The sequence below is a fragment of the Alexandromys fortis genome, unplaced genomic scaffold, assembly GCF_014885135.2.
Source record: "Alexandromys fortis isolate MF-2015 unplaced genomic scaffold, M_Fortis_MF-2015_v1.1 scaffold_22, whole genome shotgun sequence".
Taxonomy (NCBI): Eukaryota; Metazoa; Chordata; class Mammalia; order Rodentia; family Cricetidae; genus Alexandromys; species Alexandromys fortis.
In genome coordinates, this window is record NW_026067900.1 from 869,032 (window position 1) to 887,887 (window position 18,856).

At 42.7% G+C, this 18,856-nt stretch overlaps 1 protein-coding gene across 1 annotated transcript in view; it reads right to left on the reverse strand.

Annotated features, from left to right (window-relative positions):
* Rab8b (RAB8B, member RAS oncogene family) overlaps positions 1-17,358 on the reverse strand; it is a 68,874-nt gene extending 51,516 nt beyond the window's left edge. The window contains exon 1 of the mRNA XM_050125706.1: positions 17,152-17,358. Within this exon, the coding sequence (XP_049981663.1) occupies positions 17,152-17,275 (124 nt within the window). The 5' untranslated portion in view covers positions 17,276-17,358. The remainder of the gene's footprint in view (positions 1-17,151) is intronic.
* Positions 17,359-18,856: the final 1,498 nt, after the last annotated feature.

Consider the following 18,856-nt stretch of genomic DNA (forward strand, 5'->3'; position numbering starts at 1 on the left):
AATTTTATGTTGTTCATGTTTATTTTTAGGTTAATAAGGTATTCTAGATACATAGAGATTATATTTAGTATAGATAGTATAATCTTCAGCCTCTTTAAAGAGCTGTAGAAAATGGCCTTTAAGCTAACCTAGAATTCTGTGCCGAGACACAATTACTCCTGGCGACACCACTCTACTCCCGAGAGAACGTTGAGCACCAAAGACACTCCACTGGGAGTTTGTCTTCTTGGCAGAATTGGCCTTTGGGTTAAGAAAAGCCCATACCTCATCTACTGACAAAGATATGAAACAGGATTTTCTTATCTTGCCAAGACAGGGTAGGATAATTCTAAGAAAATTCCTTGCATTTGATAATGGTATGTCAGTCATGCTAGGCCTTAGCCAAAGTTGGTTGACTCAACATTGCGAACGAGAATTTGGGTGATTGCCCAGGTAGTCTGTTGTCTCTGTCATTTATGGCACGCTTTGGATATCGCTCATTTGTTAAGTAATATTTATTCCCTTCTCGGATCTTTGACGGAGTTGAAGATTATATAATTGTAATTACTCTCTACATTATTTAGACTCCTTGAGATAGAATGTCTGGTAAAACTTTTGTTCTCAATATTGTTTGTTATATCTATTATTTATTATTATTGTTTATAGTTGTATTTAGGTTAGTTCTGTCTTATTTAGACAAAAGGAGGGAGATGTAGGGATAAGCCCTCCCCTTGGGGGCGGGCTGCCCTCAGGCGTTTGTTTACTGATATATTGGGCAGGCAAAAGCTGCGCGCCCCTTCCCTTCCTCTCCTGTCTCCGCTGGCTACTCCGCTGGAACCTTGGTTTCGTGAGTCTGGTTTTGTTATTAAATTTGTTCAAATATCTATTACCGTGGTGATTTATTAATCGGACCGCTGCAAACAACTAGTTAGATGCTTCAGGGCACAAGTACTGAGCAAGTCACTGGCTATGACAGGCCATGGTGATCTGAGTTCTGAAGAAAATGGAGTAGATCTTAAGGAATGAAATGGGGTGACAAGAAGTCTTTGAAGAAGATAAAAATGAAGGTATAGAGATGATTTCAATGGGACTGAAAGCAGAACCAAAAGAACCAGATGAGACAAAAGAAAGGGAATGGGAATGTATGGTACCAAGAACATGAATCAAGTTAGCAAAGACTCCTGAGAAAGAGAGGTGAAGGAGACAGGGAAGGAGATGTGCTTGATGTCAACTAAACAGTCACTTGAAAAACATTTCCTGAAGCCTTTCTATGCACTGAGAACTGTGCATGTATGCAGAGGCACCAGTGCAGCCAGCAGACATTTATTATTTTACTGTACATCAACACTGAGTGAAAAAACAAGTTGACTGCATCTAGAGAATGGTTCTAAGCAATAATGTGATAATTACACAGCCTTTGAAGTATATTATGCACTTCCAACAAAGGAGAAGCACTACTGCTTAACCAAAGAGTCATTCCTGGGAAGGAAATTATGCACAGTGCCAATGCATATAGTCCATGAAGAGATCTGTGTGCCTGAGCACCAAACAAAATGTTCTGAAGATGCAGGTCATAGCTCCCGTAGTTCCGAGAGCTGCTGTTCTTACCCTTTGAGGCACATTTCATTGTTCAGTACTGGAGCAGTAGCAAAACTCACCATCACAAACCTTCACACTGTTCAAAAGCAAAACTCTGACCATCTGAACATTTTCTTACACACAAATCTATGAGTGGTGTATAAGTGTATGGAGGACAGATGTAGACATGTGGTGTCTTCCTCAATTGCTCTCCACTTTGAACCCAACCTATCCAGCTGGCCCTAAAGATCCTTGGCTCTGCCTCAAGAGCACAGGGGTTACAGACAGGTATCCACACCTCTTCAGCTTTTATGTGGGTGCTGTTGTGGTGTGGGAGGTCCTTCTAAGTGTTGCTTTTATTGGTTAATGAATAAATCTGTTTCAGCCAGTGGTTCAGCAGAATATGGCTAGGCTGGGAAAACTAAACTGAATGCTGGGTGAAAGAAGGCAGAGTCAATGAGATACCATGGAGCCGCAGCGAGCCACCAGCCAGAACCTTGTTGGTAAGCCACAGCCACATGGATATACACAGATTAATAGAAATGGATTAAATTAAGATATGAGAGTAAGCCAGAAATACGCTTAAGCTATTGGCCAAACAGTATTGCAAATAATATAGTTTCTGAGTGATTATTTCGGGTCTAAGCGGCTGGAACAAACAAGCTGTCTCCTACAACACTGCTGAGAATCTGAATCCAGTCCCACAGCAAGCACTGAGTCATCTCTCCAGCCCAAATACCTTAAAATTTTTAACAAAACAACTTTCCTAGATGCAACATAATTTTTGAGGAATGAATGGAAACAAAGCGGTCCATAGCATGTTTTTTGTCTTGTTTTGCTTTTGAACCCAAAAAATAAACTCTTAAAACCAACGCAGTCTTTAAAATTTTAAGCCAAATGTAATACAAATTTGAATATAACCCTTTCAACTATAGTCAAAAATAGAACCTACCCTCTTAATTGTCCCTAAGCTCCTTATGACCCATCCCTGTCTCCCATTATCTATCTATCTATCTATCTATCTATCTATCTATCTATCTATCTATCTATCTATCTATCATCTGTCCATCTGTCCGTCCACTCATCCATCCATCCATCTTCTCTCATCATCACCTAGCCCGGGCTGGTCTGAAACTCACTATGTAATTCAGCTTGGCCTCCAACTTAAAATCTTCCTGCCTCAGCCTTGTAAGTACCAGGATTATAGGCCACTGAGATTAAAGGTAAGAGTACCATTCCAAGCTATCTAGCTTTTTTAAAAAAATATTCTTATTAACTCTTTGAGAATTTCACATAATGTATTTTTAACATAGCTGTGCCATGCCCCCAACTCCTCCCAGATTCTGCCCCATCAGTTAGCTATCTTTAATGCTAAAGGCCAGGTAGCACATGCCTTCAATCCGAGCACTCAGAAGGTAGAGGCAGATGGATCTCAGTGAGTTCGAGGCCAGCCAGGTCTACAAAGTGAGTTCCAGGACAGCCAGGGCGGTTACACAGAGAAACCTTGTCTCAAAAAAACAAAACAAAACAAAACAAAAAATCAACAACAAACCCAAAAGACCAACAACAACAACAACAAAAAACCCAAAACAAGACAACACTTTTAAGTTCTTACCTCAGCTTCCTTTACCAAACAAGATCTATATAAAAACAAAACCAATTATAACTTTATGCCTGCCCTGTACATATAATCATCATCTATTAAAGAGAGAAAAAATTCAGGGGGAATCATACTTTATGCTTATGCTGACACATTTATTTCCCTAATTTTCCTAATAAGACAGCTTAATGGTTACGAAGAAATTAATAGCATGTACTGATGCTATAAAAGCATGATTAATGACTTTTCTAAGATTAAAGTATCATCTTGATTATTAGGTAAAGAAAAACTATTAACTAGCTTTCAAGCTGAGTAATTTACGCCATTAAAATCAGATACAATGCTTCAAATTTTAATGTATTGTTCAAATTCATGTATGCAAACAAATTCATTACAATTCATGAGATTTCACTATGAAACTCATTGCACTAAAAATTCAAAGCCCTAAGAGAGGCCATGGAGCTAGAATATTTAAATTGAAATATTTGTCCCTTCTGGACAGATTATTCTACACTATTTTTTGTTTGTGTTTTCCTCCAAATTCTCACTCCCCTGAGAATATATAGTAGCTGGAAGCCAAGAAACTGCACTTTACACTGACATGTTGTACAGGGGTCTCCTGATGCCAGATGAGCGAGGGCCTTCACTCTAGAGATGATTCTAGACAATATTTCTGATAATGTAAAAAATACACATAGTCCTAAACTTTCTACAACACTGATGTACACCTCATCAAAATAAGCAAGATCTTCCTGTCCATATTTTTATAGGATCCATCCTAATAGGTGCCTCTTTTTTTGGTTGTTTGGCTTTTCAAGACAGGGTTTCTCTGTAGCTCTGGAGCCTGTCCTGGAACTAGCTCTTGTAGACCAGGTTGGCCTCGAACTCACAGAGATCCGCCTACTTCTGCCTCCCCAGTGCTGGGATTAAAGGCATGTGCCACCGCCACCTGGCATAAATGTTAGCTCCTATGAAGGGCAAATGCTATCCAATTAAGTCCCCTGGGATTTCCAGGGTCCATTTAGCTGTCTAGGCTTATATGGTTAACTGGAACTAACTTGATTTATCCAGTTCCCACATATGTAACTCTGTTTGCATGTGTGTGAGAGAGAGTAGTTTTAAACCTATGCTACAAACAATAATGCATCTTTTTCTCAAAAGTCCTAACAAGAAGTTCCTTTATTAATTAAGAAAATGCTAAAATTAATTTACCTTAAGAATCTCCAACAGGAAATATTAAAATCAGAAGTTCAACTTGGGGGTTTCCAGGAAAAAAAGCCCAAGTTCTTTTACATAAACTGTTTGGATTTTTCTGTCTACTCTCCTACTTTGTCCATTGGTTATAACTTGGATCAGAGCTCTGAAAAAGACTTTAGACTCTTCAGCACAAGATCCCCTTCTGCACATGAAAGTTCATTACTGACTTGTCTGAAACTGTGTGATGAACATCTTTTCCATAGTACCATAATGCCACTGCACACTCTCAGGCATCCAGAGCCTTCAGCTCTGCTTCTAGCCTCCCAGGAGTCGATCCATACCAACATGCACCATAAAAACTGAGACTGTGGAGCACTCAGGTGCATATTCACGTGACAGAGTAAGTGGACTTGTCACATCAAGCTTAGCTGCTCAGACTTTTCTTTGTCCTGGCTCACAGTGGCATGCTGGAGGCTCAAAGTGAGAAAACAAGCCAGATATAAGTAGGTCTACTTTACAACACCACTGAGGAAAACTTTGCCAAACGGGTTTTCTAAACAAAGCCAGGATTAAACAGAATTTCACCCTCAAAATAAAAATAAATAAATAAAAATAAAGGATAGGATAGGCGAACAGGAAGATTAAACCTGACATGAGGAAGGAAGTTCACAATTAAGGTAGCTGTCCCTAGCAAATTACAGCCTATATAAAGCCAAGCACACATAAATAAACCAATGGCACCATGTGGAGAGGCAATGCAGAGATTTCTGATATACTCAGTTCCCTTTTCACCAGAGTAGGGCTTATAATTAAACTCTGGCCCTTCTACCCGCATTCTGCTGTGCACATATCTGATTTCTTCCTAAAGGACTAGTTAGTGGCTAAGACAACTTGGAAACCACAAGTTCACTGACCTCCCAAGCCAAGAGGCAACATATGCACATCAGCATCAGCTGCTGCTGGGGCTTGTGCATGTTCCACTCAGTACCCTTAAGGGTTTCCAGGTTTATCTACACAGTTCTTCCAGATCACTGAAAGGGGCTGTTCCTGGGCCTAAGTAAAAGCTCAACACACTGAAACCCATAGAAAATGCCAGTAGCCACTTTAAGAGATTCAGCTTGCCATGGACAAAGGGCCCAGAACTGGTGTGAGCTGCAGGTTTGGGCTCCATTATCTACTTACAGGACTGACAGAGTCCATTCTCAAGCGTCAAGCTCCTCACCTAGGACAGGGCAATCATCTCTTCACATCTTCTGTGGTAAAGTCGAGGGTTATATACAGAGACAGGAGTGGAAACACTCTGCCAATAGTAACAGCCCAAGGGAAGGAAGAGGCACCTGGGATTGCTAACCCTAACTGGCTTCCCTGGGTGACATCCTTCCTTGGCTCCCTGCTGCCCTCAGGCTAAGGCCCAGCCTTGATTTAGGAGGTTAAGTTTCTCCCAATCTGCCCTCTAGCACCCTCTACCTTTACCTCTGGTCACATCCTCTACCACTGGCCAGGGAGCCAGAGTTCCTCCAGGAAGCTATGCTGGCCATGCAGGCAGTAGCCCTTTCCCAGAGAGTCCTCACTCCCATTCTAGTAACTCACCCCTCCTTCAGATTCTGACAAGTTTGCATGTAATTTTCTCCTGTAAGCTCTCCTCAACCTCTCTTTGATACTGTCATAACACCATTATTTATCCTGCTGCGGTCTTTCCGATTGCTGTATTAAAATGACTTGGATACTCTTCATTTTTTTCCATTCTCAAAGTTTTTCAGACCCAAAATGAAAGTGGTTGTGCCTGGAGAGATGGCTCAGTCAAATGTTTGTCCCCCAGAGTTCATATAAAACCTGGGCCTGGTGGCATGTGCTTATAATCCCAGAACTGGGCTGGCAGGGGCAGAGGCAGAGAGGGGAACATCCCTGATCCTCGCTGGCTAGCCAGCTTAGCTGAATCAGCAAGTTTCAGGTTTAATTAGAGATTCTGTCTGATGAACAACAACCGAGGTTGACCTCTGGCCTCTACACATGAGCACACACATGTGCACACCCACATACAAATGTTGATAGAACAAACAAAGAAAATGCTGTGTTTGAACTGAGTAGTTGACTAGTTACTGGGTTTTTTGAGACAGGGTTTCTCTGTAGCTTTGCAGCCTGTCCCGAAATAGCTCTTATAGACCAGGATGGCCTTGAACTCACAGAGTTCCACCTGCCTCTGTCTCCAGAGTGCTGGAATTAAAGGTGTGCGCCAACACCACCACCTGGCTCCAGCTATCGCTTTATAAAACCCAAAAGTCCTTGGAGCCCAGATATCTGAATTTAACCCCTTCATTTTTTCTTTCACAATATGTTAACCATATCCAGATTTGTACACTAAACTATTCCTTTTTAAAGCAGGAGAATTGAAGGCAAATGAGGTGCGAGAGAAAGGAGACATGAAATCAGAGAGCCAATGCTCATGACAGGATTGAACAACACCGGACGATCTCTTCAGTGTTACAATCTTTAGCCAGTCTATAAGAGCAACACAAGGCTACTACTTCCTTACCCTGACTTCTAACGTGTCAAACACTGGTGCCCACTGGTGAGAAGAAAGCATAATCATCAGTGGAGAATAAAAAGGGAAATCTATTCTTCTTTATAGACAATGATTTAACAGACTGGCAAAATGCTGCTGCTGGGGGACTCTGAAAACAGGGAAGCTAGCAATCTTTACTGTTGAGGAAGCAGCCAGCCTAAAGTCCTTGAGAGGAGCCTGTGCAATAATGGACGGAAGACTGAATTTACAAGCAATCAACAAATAACAGTACAGGCAGTCACCATTCTCTCCTAGTGGATGTGTTTGTGTGCTTTTGTGTGCATTTAAGGAGATGAGTATTTCACAATATCTCTTTCAGATAAACATAAGAAATAAACTAACAGTTCAATATTTAAGCAGTTGAGGAGACGAGAGAGATGGCTGCATGGTTAAGAGTGTGCACTGCTCTTTCGGAGGACCTAGTTTCAGTTCCCTGCAAGTTCCCGGCTTGCAATTCCAGTTCCAGGGGATCTGACACTCTCTGACCTCCTCAGGCATCTGAACACATGTGCTTATAAAACTCACACAGGCACACATAAACAAAAAATAAATTAAATAAATCTTTAAGACGTTTACCCTGTATTTCATAGCAAAACTCGATCATCATTTTGGGGGATTGCCCTTCCATTTTACACTTAGGAAAAATGCCTGTACCTGGAAGGAAGCGCATAGCCATTGTTTTGCACAATACTACAGGTTGTGTTTACAGTAACTAAGAGACCATTTAAGCAAAAAAAATGTGGTAAATTAAAGGAGAGCACAACCTAAATTTACAATGTAATGGTATTTATCAATGTTAAAGACTGAGAGACCAAGACATGAAAACATCTTTAAAGATAATCTATATACAGGTTCTATATTTTAATTTATAATGAAATTTTACATATAGGAAATTAACTACTTAAAATTTTCCATAAAAGCTTCATACTGTAGGGTTATAATACTTTAAAATAATGTAAGTAAACATAATAGGAAATGCACCAACTCAAATACTCTGGGTAACAGCCTCATTCCTGTGTCATTGCTCACTACTGCTGGGACTAAGTAAGACAAGCATTGTCTTCTACCATTCAGCTCTAAACAATATGGAAGGGAAATAGCAAGAAAAGGTCACTATTGATTCTCAGACTGCCAGGCAGGAGTTTTCTAAATCCTCACCCAATGGTTAATTTTAGCTGCCAACACGAAGCAAGACACCGAAGAAGGAACAAAGAAACTGGCAGAAGGGCACAAGTATGGTTTTCAGTCTCTTCCTCGCCCACGGCAAGCCCTTCTCCCCAAGTACAGTAGGAGGGGGGCGCTAACAATGGCCAGTGAAATGAAAAAATAACCTGAGTCACTTTAAACTGGAATAGAGAACTCTCAATAAAGAGCTGTGCTCTAAGCTGTTTTAGATTTTATCAGAGTACTTTAGAAAACAGTAAAGACTTCCTCCTTGGAAACCTTACAAAGCAACCCACCCCATCCTGATTCATAAACAAAATCCCAGCACTCGGGAGGCAGAGGCAGGAAAATCTCTGTGAGTTCGAGGCCAGCCTGGTCTACAAGAGCTAGTGCCAGGACAGGCACCAAAAGCTACAGAGAAACCCTGTCTCGAAAATCAAAAACAAAACAAAACAAAAAAAACAACAACAACAACAAACAAACAGGGTACAGCTGGCCACTGGCATTTCACAATGCAAGCTTTTCACCTTTCTATTGGCCTTTATGTATCTACATGTGTTTATGGAGATAATGAATACTTCAGAACACCTATTCCAGATAAACATTGCATCATGTCATAAAAAATACATGTATGTAACTCAGCTTTGAATTAGTTTACCCTATATTTCAAAACAGAACTTGAACAATCAGATTGTCCTACTTTATATATCAGGAAAAGTATCTGTGATTTATTAAAATAAGTATTGCCTAGTTCTTCAACAAAACAGCAAAATTAAAAATATGATGTGAGAAGCCCTGCCAGTCCAAACTCTGGCAGCCAAAAGCTAATCTCTCTGTGGTTGACTTTTACCAGGATGAGATGGGATTCCACACCTAACTCTGCTTTTGCAAAGCACCTTGAAACTGTGCCATGCTGCCACCAGCTGCCAGCTGCCACTGTGGTCTGTGTTAGTATAACCACACACCTAAATCTGATGATCATGATACCACAAAGAGCTTTTATTAGCATTTACTCTGGGAGCCAAGAAACAAAATTCTGGACTGAGGAGGAAAAGAGCTCCTGGGGACCATCCAAAGGTTCAGCAACAGGTGAGCCTATTTAGCCGGATTAGGCCCTACAGTAAGGCAGCAAGAAAGCAGCTTGCAGGGTGGCTGGGAAAATAAGCTACCACTTCGTGTGGCTTCCCAAAGGAAGCCCTGAGCGGCTAAGCATCAAAATCTTATAGTTTCTTTTTCAAAGAAGCCATTCCTTTCAGGTTCTTATTCATTCAATTCAAAATAAGAAAAATCCCCTAATTTAAAAATTGAGCATAGAAACCACATGCAATTCCAGTTCCAAAGATGTGACACCCTCTACCGGCACCTGTACACACACGTGAATATGTGAATATATACTCAAACAGACACACAAATAAGAAAAATAAATAAATCTTTTTAAAGAAAAATGACACATCATTACATACAATAAATCTAATAATTACTGTCTCTATTTGTTAATACCGAAATTTAGTCATAACATGTTGCATGAACAATAGCTACCTGCTCATGTTAGAAAATAGCATATGTGCAGGAGGTGCCACCCCACCCCCACCCCGCTTCCCCATGACAGATGTTAGGAATCCACCACCATCCTCCATCTTGCTGGGCTCAGACAGAACTTCAGATATCCACAGAAAGTAGCCTTCCAGCAAGCCACACCAACCCACCGACAGTGGCATTTCCCTCACAGTGCTGAGTACCCCTCAACACACTAAGCCAAAAGACGCACTGAGTCTTTAAAGAAAGCTGCCTCATGAGAATTTACCTCAAGAAATGCCACAAAATGGCAATTTCACTGAAAGCATAAAATAGTAATTTCCTTTCTTTAATAATGACAGAAAACATAACTGTATGCATTAGTTTTCCTCTAGATATAGGCTATCTCAGTGGTACATAATTGGTTCTATATAATTATAATAAGCATACATAAAATAAATGTTTTAAAATAGAATTTGATTGTATTCAGTCCAAAAGTCCAGCTTATTCCTAATCCACTCAGTACCCTGTGACTCAGACAAGTGCTGTGCAGAACACAGACACAAACACAGCTCCATCTGCTAATTAAAAATGGGCATGAAACTGTTAACAGGCATCTGTTGCATTATTCGAAGCTAATGGGCAGAGACAAAGCTGAAATGGCTCTTCTAATACACACCCAGTGATTTCACTCATTTTCTGTTTGGTATTTATGAAAGTGGGGGGTTGGAAGCAGGCTGTTAAAATGGCTTATTATGCACACCAAGAGATAAGTGAAATCACTTTTATATTCTAAAACTGATTACAGGAAGGTAAACAGCATTTTACACTAGAGAAGACAGCATTTCTATATTAACAAGTCAAATTAAACACTTATCTCAATTCAGATATAATCTAGTCACGTCAAACACTATGAAAGACAAAAAATTCATGCAATGCTTTCTCTACAGTCCGTAACTGCTTTCACAATCCATCCATCTCTCCATTCATTCACTGCACACTTCTATAAAATAGGCCTTGGAGATTTACTGATTCTGACTTGATTCTTGTCTTGGTAAACTCACAGGCCCTGAAAACTATGTACAGATGATCATACTCCATCACTGATGGATCCGCTAAGGCCCGAGAATGACTTCCTCATCCTGGGCCTCCACTCTAGGAAGAGGATGCAAACCCATCTGACTCGGGACCTGCTGCACCCCTGAATCCATCATGCCATCTCCCTGCCACCACATTCTGCTTCACCTACCTAGGAACTGAAAGTGACTAAAGGTTTATTCATGAAAACACCGTCCTGACGAGGGATCCATTTTCAAATACTGTAACTACCATTCATCCTTGACCATCATGCCTGGTTTGTAAGTAGGTGGTTCACAAGCCTCAACTAACCACAGATATGTCTGTTTTACCTGCACCACAACACGGTTTAGCTACTTTTAAACTGCCCATACGTTTGTGGTTTTCTAAGAAAAGTTCAGCCTGTCTTGAGGGCAAGATTTTCCAACGTGGCAATGATAACGACGCAGCTGGGAGACATACATTCCCTTGGCCCAGCTGGCCAAGGTCCACCCCTCCACCACCTCCCATTCAGGCCCTTATTGGAGCTTGCACCCTGACCCAGGCAGGAGCAGCTGATAATCTTACTCTGCTTTTCTCGCTTCATCTTCCCACAGCTATATACATCTCTTGCTCCACAATCTGACTCACTATCTAGCATCTACTCCTCCATCTGGAACCCTCTCCTCATCCTGATATGAGAACCCTTGCCTGGAAAATGTTCCAGGTGCCGGCTACTACACACAAGAGCGCTGATCTGCAGCAGAGAGCTGCAGGCAGGTGGCAGAACAGACCCTGGGGCTGCCCCAGGCCAGGCCTGCAGCTCCTATTATCCTCATTGCTGCTGCATCCTTCCTTCCAGATTCAGTTCAAAAATCTACGACTAAATTTTTCCTCATCTTCAAAGACTAAACTTATTTTCCCCTAAAACAATATCCAAACTGATTCCCCTCTGGCTTTTTTTCAGTAGATACAGACAGCATCGCTGTTGTTGCCAGTGAACCCGCCCCCAACTTCTGCCTGCAGAAGGGTGGCTGAAGCTCTTTAGTAAGGAACACTTCAGACAAATCCACATTCATACCCACCACTCAGTTTCCCCATGCCTGCATTTCTAGACAGGTTTTCTCATGGGCTGGAACACTCATCGCGGAGAGGAGTGTAACCCTTTATCATCCACCGCTAAGTCCCACTTCTGCCTAACATTGCTACCAACACTGGCACTGAGAAGAGAAGCCTACCCGAGAGCTCTGAAAGAACACGGCATTAAAATAAGGCTTTATGCACAAAATGTTCAATTTGAACTTGCATGTTCTTTGGTATTTTAGTTTGAGAAGTTGAAACCAAGAAAAACAACTATGAAAATGAAAGTTGACTTCTATGTATCTGGCTTATGCTCAGCCAGATGTTGATATAATCTTGGATAAAAATGTAAATATGACAGACTGTTTTTCAGTTAGTAAGTCTTGATAAGTTTTGAAAGGAGTCCTATCGGGAACTCACCAAGGCCAGCTGGCCTGGGTCTGAAAAAGCCTGGGATAAAACCGATCTCGCTGAACATAGCGGACAATGAGGACTACTGAGAACTCAAGAACAATGGCAATGGGTTTTTGATCCTACTGCACATATTGGATTTGTGGGAGCCTAGGCAGTTTGGATGCTCACCTTACTAGACCTGGATGGAGGTGGGTGGTCCTTGGACTTCCCACAGGGCAGGGAACCCTGATTGCTCTTTGGGCTGACGAGGGAGGGAGACTTGGTTGAGGGAGGGGGAGGGAAAGGGGAGGCGGCAGTGGGGAAGAGACAGAAATCTTTAATTAATTAATAAAGAAATAAATAAATTAAAAAAATAAAATAAAACGTTTTGAAAGGAGAACAACCAAAAGCAGCTTTACATTTTAAGCAAGGGTCAACAAACTTGTTCTACAAAGAACCAGTCAGTTAGTAAATAACTTGGAGGGTCACATATAGTCTTTGCTGCTGTCATCTTTAACAATTTCTTTAAAATGTAACACCAAAACCAAAACAAGAACCCCATTTGACCCATGTTGTTAACTGACTCAAGGCAAATGAACCCAAGACAAGAATACAATGGGACAGAATACAATGCCCAAAAGTGTTCTGCTGGCAATTAGCATTGACAACTACCAGTGTGGGGCTACAAAAATGATTTCATGAGTTATTTCACACGTGGAAAGAATGTTAACGACAGGGTGCACTATGATCTCTTGACCTGAAACTCCAGGCCTGGAAGAAAGGGCAAAGGCTATGTGCCAAGTTATCCCCATACAGAGTCTCTCAGGACTATTTCCCTTAACAGAATGCTAGTCAAAGTGGAAACACCTTACCTTCCCACATACACACGCACAAACCTAATGCACAAAGTGGAATTACTCTCTGGAAAATGTCTTTACAGAGAGGATCACACTCATGTGCAGTGACAAAAGGCTAAAGACTTGGATTTGAAGCTTCACCGATAATTCTACTGAAGGTAGTTTTGCATTTGTAAAGCTGGGACAGGGCATAAAGGAGATAATTTCTACAACTCTCTCTCTGATGTCAAACAATGACTATACTAAATAATGAAACCACTCAGGAAATACTTAACAGGAAGAAGGGGGCAGGGAGGAGGAGAGGCAGCAAAGGGACTCGGTTTAGAAGGCCCCATTACAGGGCAGAGTACCGTTCTCTCTCTCTTCTACCAGCACCTTGTTCAATACAAGGCCATTTCAAGATGTCAGGGTGCCTTCGAATCAATTAAAACCACACACATCCCACAGGAAATATAACATATAGTAAATACTATCACTATTTCCTACTGTCTTATATTTAAAGATATTTATCTAAGTGTTAATTATGATTATGTAAGGGATGGGGCAGGAGTCAATCAAAACTTTTTCAATTTTCCAATATAAACTAGAAAGCTAGTTAGTTGGTCTGCGGTATTACACTTGTAATTCCAAGAGGCTAAAGCATCCTTACTCCATGGTTAGCAGGTATTACCTGACTGATAGAGCAGAAGATTCCCAGTAAGCCACATGAAAGAAAAGCTACCTTTACCCTGCCAAAGTACAGAAAGGACTCAAAGTCCCAAGCCTTAGGGAAATGAAAAGTATATGAGACAATTTTATCCGGAACCAAAACGACTGTCTCCTCTTTCATGACACCAGAACCCCCATCCACACAGCCTAAGGATGGAAGAACCTCATTTTTAAAAACACTGGCAAGACACAAAATGAAAGCATGCCTTCATAGTAAAAAGCAGACACGGGACCTATCTGCCAAACACACACAAACCCCAGGCCTTCAGAAGGACTCTCTCCTGGGGTGTGGTGCTTATCAAGTCTGTCAACAGCGTCACAAGAAGATGACAAGCCCAGCCATAGAAAACTCTAGAGTTTACACAAATGGACACTTAAATTATGGTGGGAAAAGATGGGTCACCAACTGTCACCTCGACCCCCTCAGATCACCTGGAGATGCAGTCTGGGGTCTGGGAGGAAGTGGCATGGCTGCTAGAAATGGGTTTGCCGGCAGCGAGGGGCGGTGGGACTTTTCACTAGAGTGCTGCGAACTTCACCCCACTGTTCGAGCATAGCTGCAACTGCAAAGCATTTTAGTTTCAGCTCTAGAAGGTGTCTGGCTGTCTGCTACCACATCCGTGGGAGCGCTGGGCCTAAGCAAGAGGCATGGGATCTTCCCCTCCTCCATAGCAACTGAAGAACAGCTTGAAGCTTCTTTTTCACCCCATTCGCCACACAGAGAGTACAAAGACCAAGAGTTCCCATGAGATTCACCACGGAAAATCTATCTCCTAATCTAAGCCATCGAAGGACACTGGTTTTAATAACTGCTATTTCAATCACTAAAAATAATCCACTCAGAAAAGAATCTAGTCCTTCACTGTGAAATGTAATATACTACACATACACATACACAAAAGCATAGTAAGGGGAGGGCTTAAGGGATTAAGTCCTGCGCCTCACCCATGTTAAGCATATACTGTATAGTATATGAGTATATACAGTATACTGAATTAAATCCCTAGCCCAGAAAAATAATTTAAAAAAAAAATACTATGTTAAAAAAAAATACTACGTTTGTATAGTAAATATCCTTATTGGAAATGTGGAACAAAGTGTGGAGGGGAGGGGGATGAACTGAGAGGTAAATGTATTGTGGGGGAATTCAAAGAATTTAACAAACTGTATCAGTGAAATTTATTCATTTTCTTTTTTTTCCTTTAAAAAGGTTTATGTGTACTGTGTGCACCTGTGTTTGAGATGAATACATGTGAATGGAGCTGTCCAGAGACTAGAAGTGAAGTCAGTTGCTCTGCAGTTGAAGTGACAGGCCTACGGGTATTGGTGAACCACCTGATGCGGGCGCTGGGAACTGAACTCGGGTCCTCTAGAAGTGCAGCAAGCACTCTCAACTGCTGAGCTACTCCTCTTGCCCATTTTTACTCACTTTCAAGGCAGGAGGAAACCCTGAGTGAATGCCACACAGAATAGACAGAGGCCTCCCCACTCAACTTGTTAGGCCTGTCCTTTACCATCTGTACTGCAGTATGCAATGGGCACTGAACCAGAGTTATTTGGGGTTTTGAAATTGATACCAAAAATTAATGTCCTTTGGTAGCTATACCAGCTTCCACCAAGCCTCTTACAAATACACTTGCGAGATGCAAGATGACATTTAAAATCTGCTTCCTCAGAAAAGAAAAGTCCCACTCAAGACTAACTGCCAAGAACTTGCAACTCAAACTTCCTTAAGCTCAGACATCACAACACCCAGATTTCCATTCAGACTGTATGAAAGAAATCAGAAGAAAACAATATACCCACTTAAAAGAATATACAACTAATTAAACATAGATTTGTTCTTCTGTTTTTTAATTCAAGTATATGAATGTTTTTTTACGTGTGCCCATGTAAATGTCTGGTCCCCACAGAGGCCAGAAGAGGGTGTTGGATCCCATGGAACTGGAGTTAAAGGCAGTTATGAGGTGCCAGGTGGGTGCTGTGAACAAAACCTGGGGCCTCTGTAAGAGCAGCAAGTCACTGAGGTAACTTTCCAGCCACTTGACCATACTTATTACCAACACACTGGTTCCCCATTACTTGTGGCTCACTTGGAAAACCATTTGAAAAGTTAACTAAGCTAGTACTGGAGACTAGAAAGATCACCCAGGCAACCAAACAGCTGATACTTAGGGAACTTAATTGACTGCAGCTATTTAACAAGGAGAATGATGTTAAGGTTATTCTACCGAAAGCTTAAAACAAGTTTTGATTTGCTTTTCAGGTTGATAAGTTAAAGATCCGGTTACCTGCACACAAACGTCTTTAACTACAGATATAAGAAGGACAGCTCCCAGGGACGAGTGGAAAATGTTTTTTCTTGAAGTAATTGGGAAACATATAGAATGCTGTGATTCACCTAAAAAGTAATTAGAGTCAAAGAAAACTATATAGGGAGGCAGGTGGAATATGAGCTCAATCACGTGTCTTGGATGTTATTAAATACTCAAGCTCAAGAATTTAAAAAGTTGAGACACACTGCTTCCCAAGATGCAGAGCGAAGGGGTGAACAATACATTTCTGAGCACATCATCCCAAAAGTCGTCAGCCCTCTTAATACCTATTAACACGCAGAAGAACTTAACACTCCATAGACGTTACCCCATCATTAGTCACTTTTAAAATCTTGATTCAAAGAAGTCAAGAGAAAATGGGAACCAGCGCTCCCAGTTACTGGGGAAAGTCCTGCGCCCCACGTTTTCCATTTCCTCTCTTTTCTCTGCTCAGCCCCTGCACTACGTCGGCTGCTTCCCCTTCTCCTTTCTAGCTAACACCCAGCTCTCCTTTACTTTCTCCACCAAGTAGCCTCATGCTGCCCTCTGGTCCTCCTGAGCCCTCTCCCATTCACAATTTCCTTCTGCATTTTCTCTTGGCATCTCTGCGCACACCTTTACAGCCAATGTCGCTTCATTCCTTGCCTCCTGAACATTCATTCATTCCCCCCAATTCCCTTCTGACCGCCTAGTCTCACTTCTCTCGTCTCTGGTGTCCTCTGTCCCTTGACTTCATTTGAAGCCCCTCTTAAGTCCGCAACCCTTCATTTCCCCCTTCACGTTTCCTTCCTCTTTCCTGTCTTTCTAATCCATGTTCATATCCATTCTACCCCTCCTTCTCTCTTTCCGTACAATTTCCTGTGTTCCCCCGACTCTGTCCCTCTGGGACCCCTCTGCCGCCGCCCCGGAGCCCCCTCGTGTCTCCAACACCTCTGGTTCCCGACCGTTCTGGTTCCCCGTCCTCCGCCCGCAGCCCCGCGTCCCCGCCCGCCCCTCTCGCCCTCGCCCTGCCGGCTCGCACTGCCCTCTCGGCGGCCCCCGGGGTCTCCCTCCCGGGGCGTCAAGCCCTCGCGTGCCCTCTCCCAGGCCCCTGGGCATCCGCCCCCGTGTCTCAGCTCCTGTCCCGGGCCGCGGCCGCTCCCTCACCGATGGTGGAGATGAAGGTGGTGTTGAAGGCGTCCTCAGAGAAGCGGAACAGGAGGCAGGTTTTGCCGACGCCGGAGTCGCCGATGAGCAGCAGTTTGAACAGATAATCGTACGTCTTCGCCATCTTCTCGCTCCGGCCCTCTCTGACCGCGGAGAGCAAGGAGGCGGTGGAAAGAGGCGCGGAGGGGGCCTAGGGCGAGGGGGCGTGTCCGCCGAGCCGCCCGCGGCCCGCCCCGCCTCTAGCCCCGCCCCTTGGAAGGGACCGGCGCGCCCCGCCCTGCCCCGGCCAATCCGCCAGCGTTTTGTCATCATCTTCCGCGACACGAGGCTTTATGGGATTTGTAGTACTCTGGGAGCGCCTCGGGCGTGCCTGGCCGGGCTGTCGAAGTAACCCCGATGGATAACAAAATCTGCATGATGTGGAACGTGCACTAGGAGTTTCCTCTCTTGCTGGGAAAAGACACTTTGTTTTGACTTCCTCTTCTCTCGCCTTGGGAACTTGACTTTGTCGTTTCTTTGTTCGTGGGGACCTTTCAAATCCAAGACTTCGAAATCTGAGTCCCTCAGTTCGCGTTATCTACTCGCCTGATCCCAGAGCAAGGAAGCTTTCTTAGTGATGCGGTGGTCCTCAAAATCTGCGGATTATCTGTAGAGTATTATCCTGCTTCTCCAGTTTCTGCCCGGGTTCCTAGGTCCCCTTCCACAGCCCTTCAATGATAGATCTCAAGAGAGTGATATTACCCTGTGCAGTTCATCCCCACTCATGCCCTCTGAACGACAGGCCACAGCCAAATAGGATGATTATTTTAAAGGATCTACCTCAGAGACAGCGCCCCACTACCCGTAGGAGGATGGATTTTTTTTATTTTTTTAGAACGAGAAAGAGAATGTGGGAAGACTTGTGCTACAGCTCTGTGTCACGTAAAATAGCATCACCACAGACGGGAACTTTGGCCATGAAGATGTAGAGGGTAAGATTTGGATTTAGTCTTGGCTAAGCCATTTCACCGCTGTGTGAAGTCTAACAGGCTTGGCACTTCTCAGTTTTCTCATCTGTAAGACAAACAACTTCATAGGGTTATAGTGAAAATTAGATACTGAATGTGAAAGCACCTTGAAACTCGTAAGGTGCTGTGAAGTGTAGGTGTTAGCTGTGTTTAAATTTATCACTCCTCGGGAGGCTTTCAATTAATGGGGTGGCAAAAGGAAGGGAGGAAACAGCACTTTGATGTATTCAATTCAAGCCTTCATTATTTATTACCTTAGACTAATTCTTTATTGTTCGGTGCTCTTTTATCTGCAGGTGGCAGAAACCCAGCCAGATCAAGCTGCTGTGAGAGAAGGGTTTACTGTCCAGGAAGGAGTAGGTGAGGGAAACCAGCTTTATCATGTCAGAAATCTCCATCCCACGTCTGCTTCATTTTCAATTTTAATTTAAAATGTCAAATATCAACAGCTAACACAGCCCCGACACACACACACACACACACACACACACACACACACACCAGCAAAAGTTCTTTGGATTCCTCAATAATTTTTAATAGAATTAAGGGGACCCTGCTGGACACCAAACTATCTGAGAACCACTAGGACAAATACTTACCTTAGAGGCAAGGAAATACCTTCTAGCAGAGGTTGTTACAGGAAGCAGTGGACTTAATCATTAGTGGAAGAAAAAGGAAAAAAACTTGACCCGTTAATT